The sequence below is a fragment of the Ochotona princeps genome, chromosome 10 (genome assembly GCF_030435755.1).
Source record: "Ochotona princeps isolate mOchPri1 chromosome 10, mOchPri1.hap1, whole genome shotgun sequence".
NCBI classification, from domain to species: Eukaryota; Metazoa; Chordata; class Mammalia; order Lagomorpha; family Ochotonidae; genus Ochotona; species Ochotona princeps.
In genome coordinates this window covers 22,804,597-22,821,724 of record NC_080841.1, presented here as the reverse complement: position 1 = coordinate 22,821,724, position 17,128 = coordinate 22,804,597, and the positions used below count along the sequence as shown (strand labels likewise).

Here is a 17,128-nt window from a genome sequence, read left to right as displayed (position 1 = left end):
CACTAAGAGGCATGAAGGGGGTAACATGGACATGAACACGCATACAGACACATGTGCAACAGTAAATCTCTTTTCCCTCTTCTCCATATTCCTCTTTTTAGAATTAGCATATTGAGAGGGTTCCCCAAATGACAAATTTTTTTGCCAGGTTCTAGGAGAAGCCAGCCAGTTCTCCAGTAATGGACAAATGTCCCACATGGCCTGAGCTCTTTCCATTTAGATCACTGACTTGTCTCTGCCTTCCCCATCCTGTCTAGTTTGTTGGCACTGATTGAGGAGAAAACATGCCTTCCACTTAAGGAGCACAGCCAGGGAAGGAGCAAGATAAAAGGCCGAAGTTGATACACAATTCAAAAGCAAACAGGAGGGAAAACAGAACTTTCCTTATCAGGCCAAACAAAACAGGAGCAAAGGAAACTAAAATGCATTGGTTGGCCTGCAAAATGGGGCCAAGGAGGCAACTTGGGCATTGAGCACAAAACAGCCTACATGGAAGGAGCAGCAGAGGCGCAAGCATGTTTTGGCAGCTTAGGGGTTCTCAGTGGCAGAGAGAAGAACTTGTACATATGGGGGTTGATAGAGGAGGGGTGTGTGTGTAGGGGGAGAAACTCCCACCTCTAATAAACTAATCTCACTGAATGCAATGTTTATCAAGTTCCTTGGATAATGATACCATGTGTGTCATTATCATCATCAAAACCCAATCTATGTTTTAAAAAGTTACAGATGATTAACACACCATCAAGTTGATGCAAACAATTACTTAAAACGCACACAGACACAGACACGCAGGCACACAGACACACACACAGAGAACCAGGAGGTCCCCATATTCTGTAGAATGAGGGAGGCTGCAGCTGTAGGCCGACAGCTTTCATATCCTCATTTGAATAATGTGTCCTGAATCTGTCACTTTATTCATTCTCCTTATGCTCAGTGTACTCTACATCAACAACAAATTAAGTTGTAAATAAGAGACAATCATCACTTTTGTTTTTAAGCAGCTACTGCATAGAGAATTTCAATGTACACTCCTTTTTGACAGGGAGAGAAAGAGGTGCTACAGTTTGGTTTCACAAGCACAAATATGGGGAAAGCAACAGAAACAAAAACAGTTTACTGTTGCTTAGGAGAGGGAGAAAAAAAAACATATTCTAAAGAGCATCCATCCATTACCAGTCCAAATTTCTTCCGGGAAGCTATCAAAACATGCAAAGACTCTCTTGGACTATTCCGGAAACCTATGCAATTAAGACCAGTCACTGGGTCTTGATACACAAGTGGCCCTTTTGCTTAGCACACCTTGAAACATCAGGACAAATTCATTTACAACACTGGTATATTAATAAATGAATTCCATGGCTATCTTCATTTTCTTCTCAGAATTCAAATCACTTACATGCACACCGAAAAAATTAAAGTGATAATAATAATAAAAACATCCCTACCTTCACATCGGAGAAGTAGGTCTTCAGCATATTGGAGCTGGGATAACGGGTATAAAAGAACATGAGCTTTGCTTTTTTCAAATGATTGGGTGACAATCCTTCCTGCATGTAGGATGCAACTGATTAAGGAAAACAATTCTATATCTGGAAAGAATCTATCACTCTGGTCTCCCTCCCCTCCCCCTGGGAGTCTGGAGACCAAGCAGCCATGGGAATGCAGAAAGGTACAGAGCACTGGCTATCAAATCCATTGCTAACTTGCTGCCATTTGTTCAGAGTGAACAGCACCCATCAGAAACTGCCAAATGGGATGGTGAGGATGCTTTTCATTTCATCGCAGGATCTTGGTTACTTTGTGGTGAGACTGGCCAAACATCCCGACACTCCTGAGGTCCATGTGCTATCTATATGTTCACTTGCTGCTAAGGAGACAAGTACACCCAGCATGTACTACACAACTCTCATCCTAAGAGTTTTCCCTTCTTCACAATTACAGTTCTGTTTGTACCTTCCACACTCTGCAGTTTACATCAAATTATGTGACCAAACGTGGAAACATAAAATGCACTATTTTGAACATTGTTCTTGCAAGCTTCACATTGTACCTCTTAGTACTAATTTAATGGAGCTCCTTGATCCACTTTCTTTCTATCTTATTATTATTTCCTTTTAAATCACAGCTAAAACTTGGGAGGGGTAGTTTTGGCACAGAGAGCGCTGGGGGTTGTGGGCGGGATGGGGGGGGAGTCGCTTTGTGAAAGGAACGGTTCAAAATCAAATACAATTTGCCTGTCCTGGATTTATAGTTAACTCCTTTGAGAGTGACGCAGTAGTTGGGGCTAACAAATCAATAAATGTGGGTTAGCAGATCAATAAATGGCCACTTACCCAAAATAAGAAGGCCTATTTATCTGGAAACATCATTACCTTTTAGATCTGTAAACAGCAGCAACTAAAACAGTTCCCAAGAGAATGTGAAGCTAACCATAACAATCCAGGCTTCCTGATTTTCCCCTAGATTCTTGGCACTCCTCAGCAGATTCAGAGCTCCGATGGCTCTGGTCACATCTGTGCCGCAGCCTGGCCCTGCCATTTCCTTAGCAAATTAATGGCTTTATAATTTATCAGAAATGAAGATGCACGTGGAGAAAATCAATGCGGTCCCCCACAAGGTCAATTAAGGCTCCTTCCTAGAGGTTCCTCTAAGGATTTTTCTCTTAAAAGAGAGAGGGTCTGGGAAAAAATAAGGGAAAGAAAGAAAAAAGAAAAGAAAGAAAATTGTGTACACACATACGCATGCTGACCCTCCAAAAAAAAAAAAATTCCACACCTTATAAAGAAAAGCCAAATCAACATGGACATTTAGGAAAAAGAAAGGTTGCCAAATGACCTCCACCAAGTCGCAAGAATGGAGGGAAGCCAGAAAGTTACTGGAGAATAATAATCAAATTAATATCGATAAGCCCTTGACTATTTCACAGAGTATTTAACCAAATATTCTGCTGAGAATTTGTTCCATTAACATCCCCTTCAATATCCCATACCATTTTAGAAAGATCACCTAGGTTTGTAAATAATGGGGCTTCGCTCCCCTCTAACCGAAAACAAACATTGAAAGAAGAAATTCTGAGTTTGATAGCCGTAAGCCAAAGCAGCTTAACTGAACTTGTGTTTTGTTTGAGATCCTTAATGATTACAAAGACAGACGATAATTTATGACTGACATACTTCTTGTGCCAAGGAAAGAGCTGAAAGGCCCTCCAGTAACCTCCATTAGACTGATAGAGATGACTAAAGGAGCCGTGGCACACTTCAGGACCATCTGTCCAAATGGATAAGTGAAATAATAGTTGCAAGCTGTCTCCTATTGCCTTGTGATAAGAGTTTTAGGCAAGCCCAAACTTCCACAAGCATTCTCAGATCTCGGCTCTAACCTTTTCTGTCCAATGGCTACATGAAAACAACCTGGTACATTTAGACTTTAAATCCCCAATCTTTTTAAATTTGATCTCGTACGAAACACAAATTGCTCTGTTGTGCTTCTCAGATAGGCTCCGAGCTACCAGAACTTTCTAAATTATGCTAAGATGTTCTCATCCTTTTTATTTAGAAAAAAAAGTCAGATATCCAGTTTATTTTGAACCAGATTTAGAGGCTTTTTAAAAATGTAACAAAAATAATTCTTAATATTTGGATTTCTCGAGTTCGCTTCTGCTTTCAAATGTTTCCTGTTGATAATACTTGGAATTGATCAACAGAAAGGGAACACAGAACAAATCTTATCTCTTTCTCATTGTCCAATTAGGATAAAACTCCCACAAAATATATGTCTAATAAACTATTAAAAATAGCTAATGAAACATTTAAAAGCCAACAGCTAGATAATCCTTTTTTTTCTCCTCAAAATAAATCTGAACTGACCAATTGGTTAATTTCCCTTTTAAGTGCTTGTGCTGAAAAGCAACTGTTCTTCCAAGAAAGCACTGGCTGTTTCCAGGATACTTACACACGCACAATGACTCATGATGGAATAGATTCAGTAAACATACAGCTGTACTGAACACGAGCTAAGCTCCATTCAAGGCCAGGAAAGAAAATGAGCACAAATAAATATTAAGGAGGTAAGGGGGGTGGGGTGAAGGGGATGGAACGCAAACAAGATCTCTCCCGGCAGCTCATGTGGCTTTGCTTCAATTCTCTTAGCCATAGCTTTGTGAAGACAGACGACATTCAATTCTATGTGTCATGCAAAATAGACAATACCTGCTGAAACTTGAGACAGCTGCCAGGTGTAAAAAAAAAAAAAAAAAGAAAGAAGAAGAAGAAGAAGAAAGAAAAAGAAAAGATGATAAATCCATAAATGAATGAAAGACATCTGCTCAGGCATATAAAAGATCAGAGAGGCTGGGTACCGTGGCTGAATCTAAAGCGGTGTTCAAACAACCTGAGAGTGCAAGTGTTGTCTGTTTACCAAGCACAATATAACCTTACCTACCCGGCAGCAGCGGGAGGAGCAGAGGCGGCAAAAAGGCAAATGGAGAATAGGTGGTGAAGGCTGCAGGGAGAAAATGCTGTTTTTCCAATTGAACCCCCGATCTAGAGATTTCACATGCTGTCTCCCATTTCCTAGAGCACTCGGAAGCCTAAAGAACTTTAGTTTTTGCCCATTCTCTGATTCTAAGAAGCTTCCGCCTAACCTGGGGAGAAAAGACTAAACCCACTTAATGATAGTGATAGGACATGGAGTTTATGAAGAAGTTCAACCGAATGAGAAGGAAGGGAGTGCTTTATGGATATATAATTTTTGTCAGGGTTGGAGGGAGCCTGGATTCTGTGTTTAATCTACATATTTCACTTCAGGTAAAATATGATGGCCTCCAAGATTTCTGAAAATGTAACAGATCAACTCCCATGGACAGTTTTGCAGGACAGAAAGTCATTTTTAATCCATGTTTTCTGGTTGGATTTTTTAACTCCAAATTGTTACACAATGTTTTTTCTTTCTTTCTAAGCCACAAGTATTTTTTTTTTTTTTTTAACATTCTTCCTAAAAGCTGAGTTAGGGAAAGCTGGCTGTCACAGAGAGCAGGTTCAGTTTCTTCACCTGCATGTCTTAATGGCATATAGCATTAGTCTTGCGCCTTAATTTGGTACATGCAAATGTTTGAGGCTTAAACAAGGCTATTTTTCTTGAGATGCAAAGAGGATGCACGACAAGGAACATCATGAAGAAAAGCAATTGGCTGGCTGTTTCTTTGGGAATTTGAATAAAACTTAATATTTGATTAAACAGATTCATTTGCAAAGATACCGAACACATTTTTTTATATCCAAGACGTGAGCCCTTGGAGCAGGTGCACTGCCGTTCAGTTTATCATGTGCACTATTTCCTTCCTCCTACCAGGGACAATGAGGTAATGTGCTCTCTTATATACATCATATATGTTTAATGCATTTGACTTAGAATGGATGTATCTGATAAGCTAGTTATCTCGTACTTCGATTCAAAACACAGATGACACTTTTGGAGTATGAAAGAATTCTTCATGAATTAAATTACTTAAAACACTTCGGAAAGCCAAACACTAAAAATAAGACTGTAGTAAGATCAATCATAATGATATCATTTTGTCCATTCCTATTGATCTTTTCTAGGAATAACTACACCACAGTATAAAATATAGGCCCACGTCCCTAATACTGAAGTAAGTTCTCGCTCCCGTGAGTCCCAGAAATTTCTTCAATCTAACAATTTGAGAATTTTACCTATATCTGTACATCTGTACAGGTGAATTGAGGAAAGAACTCATGGCCATGGAGGCAGAGAAAGAAGAGACTGGAGCCAAGCGGATCCAACCTCCCAAGGAACAGGGAGTCCCTCACTGGTTTCAGAATTGTGGGAACCATAGCAAAGCTCACTTACCTACCTCTTCATCCCAAGAAATAATAGCTCAATGATATGAATGGTTGAAAGTAAAATATGCATGCAAGCAAAGAGGAAGATCATAGGATAGAAAGCCCAAAGTGGAAAAATCTTCCATTGAAACAAGAGGCGGGACTTATTTAGTGATAGAAAAGAAACAACTCCAGATGTTAACAAGTTAATATTTCACACAATCTTGGGCGGTGCCAGCCATCACTGTTCAACAGACTCGCTCTTAGGTGGATGGAGAAAGAAAGTGTTCTGAGGGAAGAAACTATATTTTCTTTAAAGTCTTTGATATCTATAGAAAGAAAAGGAACTTCTTTCCATTCAAACCCTCAAAATTCCTCAGGGGATTAAGAGTGGGTGAGACAATGAGCACAGCTGATACTCAAAGCAACCTAAAAGATTTTTTTTTTTAGAAGCCAAAATTAACTTGGAAAAAAAAAAGCAGAGCCATAATTATCTAGTGAAATGAAAAGTCTACACCAAAAATACAAACAAAACAAAAGAAAGCACAAACTGGCATCTTCAGATAAAGATTTCAGTATGAACTTACAGGACTTTGAAATCTGAAACCAAACAGTCATGAAAATGGGCACACACATCCTTTTACTGTGTGTCCGTGTGTGTATCCTAACACTACTAGTTGTTTCAAAATGAAATTCAGTGATGTCTGACTTCCAATGAGTTCTAGTCCTAAACATTAGCCCAGCCTGAGTTTCTGCAAAGAATAAAAACTCATGCAAGCCATTGTGTCTTAACTTCACGTTTCTCCTCACCCACAACTTTGTTCCAATTATTTGGACCAATATTTATTACCTGCTTATAATGTGTAAGGCCTGGTGCTTTGGGGGCAGCTTGATTTATGATTTGTGGATTTAATTTTAGATTTCTGAAAGGTTGAAGTTAAATTAGCAACAGAGCCAAGACCCAATTTCTATTCATGTGTCTGCATCCTCAGTATCTTCCTCTTCCCTTTGGCTCACAATGCTCTGTTTGCTCTTCTACCTCACCATGGGGAAGGACTCCAGGTTTATTTGTCCAAGTGGGTCGCATGCTTACGGCTCCAATTCACCTTCCACAAATCTTCACAACTTTTATGTGAGTAGGCTGCATGGATGACATTCACTAATTGGGAAAACATATTCCCACCATAGCTGAGCCTGTGTACTTCTGAGGCAGCCTCCAGAGTGGGCTTAGACATGAAAATGTCAATCTCTAGTCATCAAGACGATTGCTCAAAATCCTCAATTTAGTAACCGCCAATTGAATGGCTAAATTTTATATCCATCTGGCAATTTGTTACACAAGAAACATGCCTCCACCTGCCCCCTGCCATGCCACTTATTCTGCCACTCCGAACGACCAACAACCACAAGATTTTTTTTTTTTATTTACTGAAAGGATCAATTTACAGAGGGAACAAAATCATTAGCTAAAAAATAACTTGGAATTTGGAATCGGTCTAATAAAAAAATGTAACTGTCACCTTCGCATAAAAGTCAGGTTCAGCATTAAAAGTCATGAAAAGCCAGCCAGTTTTTAAGTCGAATACAGCTGAGTTTTATATTTAATTGTGCTCGCTTGCTTTCCAAAATAATTTGCTTTGTGTACGTTAGGACAAAAGATTTCTGTGTGTGGCTGAACAGAGGTTAATCATGCATAGAGGCAGCTGCACCAGACCCAAAGAACAGACCTGGGGTCTGAACAAGAGGCAGAAGGATGCCATCTGAATACATCAGTACCTGTCTATGTCCTTCAAAAACCAAGTCTCACTTCACGATTTGAGGGAGGCTCTAACTCTCCAGCACGGGATGTCTCTCCCACTGCCATCTTCCCCCCAGGGAAAGGCCCTTGCTAAGGTTTCGTCCGGGCCTCCTTTAGAGAGACCTGGAGCCTTGCAGGGAGTTTTAAATGTAAATTCTCACAGAATCTAAGGGAGATGAAGAGTTACTTGCCTCTCTATAAAAAACTTACCAGCTTAAAAAGAGCGTTGAGAGAATTCAACATTTTTACCATGAGACTTTTTAAATTCATCTCTGATTCTGTTCTTTAAAGAGGGACAGAAATGAGAAAGAGAAGACAGAGAGACAGAGGTAGAGACAGGAATAAGGAAACTAATTCAGGAGGAACATGGGCAGGGGGAGCGGGAACAGTCCTGAAAAAGCACATATTAAATGCCTGCTCCTGTGGGCAATTAACAGCTCAGGGGAGGCTGCAAAGGTGTTGATTTGGCTGTACACATCTCTGCTATCAGAAATGCCACACACACTGACAATCGCCTACCACACTGAATAACAAGGAGGCTTGCATTCTTAAGAAGATAGGCATCTGCCTGCATTCACCTAGATACTAGATGTGGTGTCACCCCAACCTTTTATTTTGACTTAGGCTTTTTCTCCTCCTCAGGGTAGGGGAGGGGGCAAAGAAAAGGATATTGCACTTCCCGAGTAAGGTGAGATTTCAGATAGGTCTTGAAGCTCGCCACACTCAGACTTGATGAGGGACAAGGAGAGCCCTTCGGCGCTGCTGGGGGGGTGTGCTGGTGAGCAAGGGTGGTGGCTCAGATGGTGGGACGACATCTTGGTCCTCAGACTCGTTGTGTCCCTAGTTAAGTCTAAGGATTCAGGAGAGGCTCTGTCTTTTCCCGAGAAGGAGCCCGAGGGAGCACCTAGTGGACTCTGAAATGGGTAGGCCATCAAGGGCAGGGGGAAGGGATGGCGGAAGGTGGAGGTGGTGAAGCCGGCAGTGGCTGAGAGAGGCGACTGGTGCAGGGGCTGGTGGTGGCCGCCGGCGGCCGGGCCAGAGGCCGACTGGTCAGATGAGTTTTTGCGAACAACCAGGGGCAGTGCCTCTGTCTGGTCTGTGGAACTGGGCATCTGCACGTTGCCAAAGGTGTCCAGGGGGTTCGGAATGATGACGTCGCCAAAGCACTGCAGGCGTTGGTTGGCGGTGTGGAAATTGTGGTTTTCTCCATTGACTGCGAATCTGGCCTGGGGGATCTGGAGAGGTGGGAAGACCTGAGGAACCTGGCGGGAGGGTTTGGCCGAAAAGACTTTGACCACAGTGTCCACCACTTGCGACATGGCCGTGTTCAGTTCCTGTTTCAAGGTCTCGGCCAAATGTTTGCCTTCGGGTTGTAAGGAGTTTGGCCCGTGGTCTCTTTCTTTGTTATTGCCTTCCCGCTTGGGCTTGTTTTCCGCCATTTCCTGCTCTCGGATCAGGGCTCTGGCTCGGTCTATGAACTGGCCTGGGTCTAGCTCACACATCTCATTATCTGACCTTCCGACCGAATCCTGGGCCCTGGCCTCCAGGATCTCCGAGCGCATGCTGTCTTCAGACAGGTTACCATCTTCATCATTTTCAGAATCAGTGCTGTCGTAGATCTGGTAGAACTTTTCCTGCAGCTGGCGCAGCTGTTTCTGCATGTCCTCCAGCTGCTGTTTCAGCTGTCGGCGTTCTTCTCGCTTCTGTTCTTTGCGGGCTGAAACCAGCTGCTGGAAACTCTGTTGCTGCTGCTGCGGCAGCTTCTGCTTGCGTTTGTTCTCTCGGTAACTTTCTCGGGGACTCACAGACTGCGGGGCCATCTCTCTTTCATTTTCATTGCCCCTTAATGCCACACTGGGGGAATGGCTCATACCCCGAATGATATTCTCCACCCGGGCACGTTTCGCTCTCAGGTGCTCATCACATAAGCGATCCATATCAAACTGGCTCATAGTAGGCCTGCCAAAAGGGGAAAGACACTCAGGGGGGCTGTCTCTTGAAGAGTTGCTGCATATATCCTCCTGCTGCACCTCGGAGCCTGTACTAGAGAGGCCGCTGGCTTGGAAACTGGGCTCTGTGCCACCATTTTTGTTCATGTTATTTTTCAACAGCTGGGAAATTATGGTTGCTCCTGGAAAAGGCATCATGGCATCTTCATACGAGTTCGCCCTCTTCAGCAGCTTACGGAGTACATTTGACTTTTCCCCATCTGCATGCTGCACCACTGAATACTCAACATCCTGCTCAGAACCTTGGGGATTCATGGCACTAAAAAACGTGGCTCTGGCCTTAGCAAAAAATGCAGATGCTGTCCCTACCGTCCTTTTCACTCCAATGTCGACTCTTCTCCTCTTGGTTTGCCGGCTTAAGAGGGCTGTGCTGTCATGGTCAGGCATCACTGGACGCTTATTGTGCCATCTTCAAAAGCTCGTCAGCTGGGCACAGCTCAAGAATCCCGGGACCCTGGCCAACAGAACAAAAGGACTGATGAATCATTTTCTTTAAATTTCTCCAAATTTCCTGACCTCAATCCTGAATCAAATGCAAAATGCATAGGCTCTGGGATTTATGGCACATTACAATTATTGCAATTTATTATGCACTCTGCTTGAAATGAAACATTTTTAAATATTTCTGCTCCACTGGTTTAAGATGGATTAAGATTAAAAAAAAAAAAAAAACCCAAAACTGCTTAAGCACCAGTAATATGATTCTCTTTCACAAATGCCTCAAATGATACTGTTTATCTTCAGAAGAAACAGTAGATTATAAGAACACAGCCCCTGACAACTAATTGATTAAATTTTGGGCACTGAGATTCATATTAGAAAAGAAAATGAAAGTGGTCTATACTTAAGAAATAAGGTTCAATTTTAAGGCTGCATGGAAACTGGAGGAAAAATTCTATCTCTGTACTAAAATCACTGTGGTTTCAGTGCCTTTCAAGGAGAAAGACTGTGAAGAACATGCAGATATCTAACACCCTTTATTCCTGAATTTTAAAATATTTTTGTCATATGTGAAATGGGATGTAGCATCTTTCATACATAAAGGGTCAACTTAGCAATGAGATAAACGCATAAATAGCCATTTTACAAGGCTGCTGGTGTAGTACAGTTATGCATTTTTATTAGTGAAATTATATGTGAAGATGGCATCTACTGCCATCTTAATATAACTACAAGAATGTGTATACATTTTCACAATGTCCTTTGCATGACTTAAATCATTACAAAGTTGGAGGCATTGGAAACGAAGGATGCTGTCATATTTGAGGAATCAATACGTGGAACAAAAAAAACGATTGGCTGAGGCAAGGATAAATACATCTTCATTCTGTACCAGTTTTCTTCTGTTAAGATCTGCCAGAATAATACTTCAAGAGTCTAAAGAAACACTTTAACCCATACAATTTGTGAATTTTATTTCCTATGTCAGATTAGGGGGGAAAATGCACCCAAACCCTAAAAGTATACACACACACACAGACACACACACTCATACACATAGATACAGGAAAGAAAATAATGGCTACCAAATATGTGAGAGAGACAAATATTTATTTGTACAAGAACTTCCATTGTTTCTTGGGAACACAATGTAAAAAGACAACATCTTTCCTTGCCTTTGATAAAAGCTCTTGGCAAAGTGTGTGACTCATTAACTAGTCTCACTAACCAACCCCATATTCTGTATGTATCTAAGATGATCCCTCTTTTTGTTTACAATTAGCATTTTGTGAGGAAAAGGAAAATATTTTTTTTCCATGCCGGGTTTATCTAATATTAAACTTCACGTTTGCTTCACAGAACACATCTTCACAATAACAGGGTCCATTGCCAAAGGCAGCGTGCAGTGTGCTTGGAACCGCTCCCATCTCTTTCGGTTCACCTGTGAAAACATCTTCGTGCTCCCTAGGACTGCATCTGTGGCTAGTTTTAAAGAATGACTATCCATGCAAATAGGCATAATTTCAGCATGAAATAACCTGTAAAAATCAAAGAGATGCTCACTGCTTAGATGGCAACAATATGTACTTTTTTTTTAATCATCAACAATTTCATGATGCAGTCGTTGCCCCTGGCTTCCATGTAAAGACACCACATTTGAAAAGCGCCTACTTCAGGGTCCCCTGAAAGCAAGATGACTCTTTGTATTTTTTGCATGCTTGAGGATGAAACACTTTCTACATGTTGCACAATAACATTTACCGAATGTCACTGGAAAGGAAACAGAGCTCTCAAAATCCATGTTGGGTTCAAAATTGAATTAAGAATGGCTGAAACCCCTTATCCACTAGTAATAAAATTGGTTTTAAAAATATGAAAAAAATGCAGTGACAACTGTTTCACTCGTATATTAGATCTGATAAAGTAGTTGTTAGGTGAGGGAAAAAAAAAGAAGGAAAAGGATGAATTATTTCCAAGTTCTGTTAAGCACAGCAACACTTGTATCTGGAGAGGGTTACAAGGTAGACTCCTCTGTGTATCAGCTTTCCACAAATGTGGTTCACTGCCATTATCTGACAGTTTCACCTCTTTTCTTTTTGTGTGCAAATCCTTTTCTCTTTTACAACACCTGCAAAGTATACGGGTCTGCAATCAAAACGTTGAACAAACTTTCTGCAGTATTTTTGCTCCCCCTGTTCACCCCAGTACCCAAGTAAGTGGTGTCTGGTCTTGCCCATCCTCACTGTGGGCAGAGCGCCTCCACAGCACAGGCTCCCACAGGACATGGGAGCCACGCTGCTGGCTAGCACAAGGTCATCCCCAGGCATTCTTCCTTTCCCAGCTGCCACTCACCTCTGCGTCAACTGCACTTCCTCTCATCTAGCCTAGGTATCAACAGCTGCATTCCAGCCTAGTGCTTGAGCCAAGAAGAGGGCTATGCTCTTGCTAAGGTGGAGAAATGATACTTCTGTGTTCAGTACAGAATAAGTACTAACTAAACATGGATCTGCTACAAATGAGCTCTCTTGTTAACACCGCCATCCGAATTTGCCAAGCTCAACTAACTGATCATTGCAATTTTTTCAGTCACCAGTTATAGATTAAAGAGTGATTTGTTTCTGTGTTGGGCTAAGAGAATACTTCTAGGTCTTGTAAGATGTCCAGCTGAGATGTAACAAATAAGAAGGAACAAATGCAGAAAATGATACAATCCAGGAAGACAAGGCATGATGTTAAGGGAAAAGTGAGAGTCTCTATCTCTATGCTGCTTCCATATAATCTTAGACACAAAGGTAGGATGGTAGGATCCATTGAGAGGATAGCTCATGGAGGCTACAGGCAAGACATAGCAATAATAATGATTGACGTTATATTTTATTGCTGTTTTATTTTATGAACAAGATACACATGCACGAGAATATATTTACCACATCAAGAAAATGTTCTGTTAACTGACCATAACATAACTTGAACCATTTGAAAACATTTGCCAAGTGTTTCCATATTTTCCCAGTTCAGAATTTAAGGGAAACTACAGAATGACCTTATCATCTATATTTTCTTGTCCATTAAGATCTTTAAAAACACTTCCACTTCTTAACACATATACCTAGCCATAATGTTTCAATTACAGCTATTATTAATTCTTATTTTTCAACTTAACATGAATTTTGTGCTTAACCAGAAAACAGAAAGTTTTTGATAAGTACTGGTGAACGCAGGATCAGTACCACTGCAGAAAAATATTGACGCAAAATTTGAACCCAAATGTATTACTGATCAAATACACAAACTCTGCCCTTGAAAACACTTCTTTGACTAATGTGAACTCAATGTAGAATTTTTATCATTATTTTTTTGCACCAATTGGCATCCAATCCACACTAATGCTTTGATAACTCATGTTCAACAGACATCTTAATATAACAGATCATCCTCTACAAAAAGGTACTATAAGAACAAAATTACCCAGGTATAATCAAGTCAGATTTTTACTGCTTCTAAAGATTCTTCATTAAAATCTAAATTATCTAACATTCCACTGAATACACAGAAATCTAAGGATACTGATGATTTCATGTCAGTAGAAAAGAATATCAGGGAAGAATTTCAAAGGAATACCGCAATGTGAAGAAGAAAGAGGTTAAGGGTTCCTCTTTAATAAAGAAGTTATTTTGGGGAAGGGGATGCAACTTTTACTGCATCTATCTGGAGTCCAGATTCGGGACAAAGAAGTGTTTCATTATGGTAATTATCCAGATAGTTCCGACAAACCTTTTATGAGACAGGGAGAATGTAAGGCTGGCATGGCTTTCTGTTTGGATCATTCAGATTATTGGTCTTTGTTGATAAAATTATTTGAAGAAATGGCTTGAAGCTACATTTTACTTCTTTTAGAAAATCATTTTTGAATAGATCTCTAATCTACTTGGGTCAACCAGGTTAGAAAATTTCAACTGAGGTGTCATCATCCAAGAAAACTTTAAATCAGTCACGAAATAAGTAATTCAAGGCAGAAAAATATGATGATTTATTTAGACACCACCAAACGGCTAAGCTATTACCTTCACTGTATTCTCAAAGAGTTTCTTTCTGCTAATTAGCAACTCTTTCAAGATATTTCCAGTTACTATCAGGTTAAGAATGTCTTTCGTGTTTATATTGAAGAACCCACTTGACGTAAGTTAATACTTCAATGAACTCAAATTATATTTTCAGGCTTAAATTTTCTTACCATAATAGAATTCTCCAATCATAACCATTACATTTAAGATGCTTCCAAACTACAAAACTCCATACATTTTTCAACTGCAAAAATGAACATAGAACAGTTTCTGAGTCATGCCTAAAATACTAATCTCTATGCACTTAGGAAATCATAGCTCATCAAATTGGTTCACGAAGGAGAATGAAAAATAATTTTAAGAAAATACACTTGCATTTCAAAAATTTTTGCAGGAAATGGCAATACTCTCAATGCCTTTTAGGCTTAAAAATGCAGTAGGCAGCGAGGCATATGCACATTTCCCTGCATATACTGCCCTTCTAGCACATACAGGGCCTGAATAAGACTCCTATACAATTTATCATGCACAATCCATTTTCACAGAACAGTAGCAAAATTTTATTACTCTTTTTGTTAATCCCAAATCCCAGAACTCTGATAATATCAGTATGGCAAATTTAAAACAATCCCTGAAATGCTCAAAGAAAGTCATGAAAAGAGGCATCTTTGAGCTCTGAGTAAAGAGGGAGTCTGGCAACTTCTAGAACAAGCTAGCTTGGGTTTTAAGACTTGACTGTTCTGCTTATAGAGGAACGATGCTAGGAAGTGAATAATGTGAGAACAAAGATACATGTTATGTATGCATGACTTTTTTTCCCACAAGGTGGTGATTAAACTAAATAGAATCCTGCATAATGGACACATAAAATATCAGTAAGTGCCAACCACAGATAACCCCTATTAAAAATAAAGTAAATGAACATAGCCAGAGTAGACATTTTAATGGCCAAAGAACTTTGAAAGTATCCAAAGCAAGCGCTGGAGGAAACTGACGACACATACCATCTCATTTTCACTGAAACCACCGTAGCCACCCAAACAATAAAATCAACCACCAACAACCATTCACCATCTACACGATTCCCATGCCATTCAGTTCAAAAAAGGAGTCTGTACAGAAAAACTCAAAAGGTCATATTTTAAGAATTCATATATAATGCTTCCATTGCATTCCCAATATATTCCCTTTCACATCAAGCCACAGTCCCCAACTTCATCTATGTTACCATTAAATAAACATGCCCATGGACAGGTTAACATGAATACTTTTTCCTTTCCAGTCCGGTTCTCATCACACATAGCTCTCCTTTCATTTAGAAAAACTTAGGAGTTCTTGTAACACACTCTTCCGCAGAATGACCTGCCCACATCTTGCACCAAACGGAAAAGCACAGTTACCTCTCATGCACTTGAGATTTTTCTTCCCCATCAAAGCCATATCTAGGCCATCTGGTACATCTGCAACAATCACAGGCTCACTCTACCTTATACGTGTGTCCAACACAAGACTTGAAAGAGTTCATGCACACGCTTAGTCTTTCTGTGCAGGGAGAAAACATGCTAAAAAAGACAAGCTTTAACAACAGCAACACTTGCAAAACTGACTTTGGTATTCTTAGCAGTTTCACCCTACCCATGGCTGTTCAAAACTCTCTCTCTCTCTCTCTCTCTCTCTCTCTCTCTCTCTCTGCCAAGCACAGACCTGGGAGATATACATAAACTGAAGGGAAGCAAGAGAAAGTCAATCTTCCTCCACCTGCTGCCTGAAGTGGGGGTGATTTTGCAGCCTAGCAGACTGGAGTCTGACAGGGCCTTGGGAACAGACTGCCAACATCCTTAAGAAAAATAAACACATAGCAACCTGCCCCTTTTGCCCCCCACAAGTCCCACCCAAAGAACTCACATGGCAGGGCTCAAAACACACCAACAGCCCAATTCCCATTAGCGCAGACAATCCTATTAGCCAGCACAACCATAAATTCATAAACCTCTACAACCCTGGAGCAAGCACTGTGGTCTGGGGCGGTACAGACACATACAGACAGGGAGGAAATTTGCACCTGTCTTTCTTGACACAACACACCTGTCAGGCCCTGCCCATGCGCACTGTGCTAATAGACTTCTGGCTATGTAGTTCAGGAGAGGAAATGAAATTTTTTTTTTGAAAGGGAGGGAGGGCATGGATAGGGGAGAGAGACAGAGCGAGAGAGCGAGAGAGCGAGAGAGCGAGAGAGCGAGAGAGCGAGAGAGAGAGAGAGAGAGAGAGAGAGAAACTGAGCAAGAAAAGACTCTTAACTAGCCTTGACTTTGAGAGAAGGCCACCCTCTGCTTGCTCTGTTTTGTTTTGTTTCAATAAGCTCAAGGAGACAACACAGACCTTCTTGGAAAAATAAAAACAATCAGGTGAGTACGCAGTCTTCCCCCAGGCGGAGTAGAGTTCTGGGTTGCCAAGAACAGCAGTCTCACACTTCGACCGGCCTGCCTCTGCCTCCTTGGGCTATCTGAGACTACCGCCCAGTCTTTACTTGAGTTCGCCCGCAAGGCTCAACTTCCAGGGGGCTGGGAAGGGGCAGCCGAGCAGAGCCTGGAGAAAGCGGCCCCCACCCCCACCCCATTCTCTTCCCCCTCTGCGCTCCGCTGCATCCTGAGGAGCGACGACGGACTGGGAACTGGCCGGCACCCCAGGAGGACCAGCAACTTGTTCAACTGGACTTCGTGTGATCCTCCCGCCCCTACGACCCCTCCGGGTCTGTTCCACTGAGATAGCAGTTCTCCCACCCTCCGCTTCCCGCCCTCCCTCACTCCTCTCGCCGGCAACAGTCACTCTCACCTCCCCTCTACTCCATTCCACATGTCTCCTCTTCCTCTAGTCTTCTGGACTGGCTCAGAACCTACGGGACCCCCACCCACCACCACAGCCCACCCAAGGCAAGCCGCGACTGAGATTGTCCAATCCCACGAGCCCGCGATG

The 17,128-nt window shown here is 41.4% G+C and overlaps 1 protein-coding gene across 4 annotated transcripts in view; it reads right to left on the bottom strand.

Annotated features, from left to right (window-relative positions):
• PROX1 (prospero homeobox 1) overlaps positions 1–17,128 on the bottom strand; it is a 48,265-nt gene that overhangs the window by 29,782 nt on the left and 1,355 nt on the right. For all 4 annotated transcript variants that reach the window (XM_058669178.1, XM_058669179.1, XM_004578646.3 and 1 more), the window contains 2 exons: positions 8,313–10,104; positions 1,449–1,556 (listed from right to left, as the gene is read on the bottom strand). In XM_058669178.1, coding sequence (XP_058525161.1) covers positions 1,449–1,556; positions 8,313–10,037 — 1,833 coding nt within the window. In that variant the 5' untranslated portion in view covers positions 10,038–10,104. The remainder of the gene's footprint in view (positions 1–1,448; positions 1,557–8,312; positions 10,105–17,128) is intronic.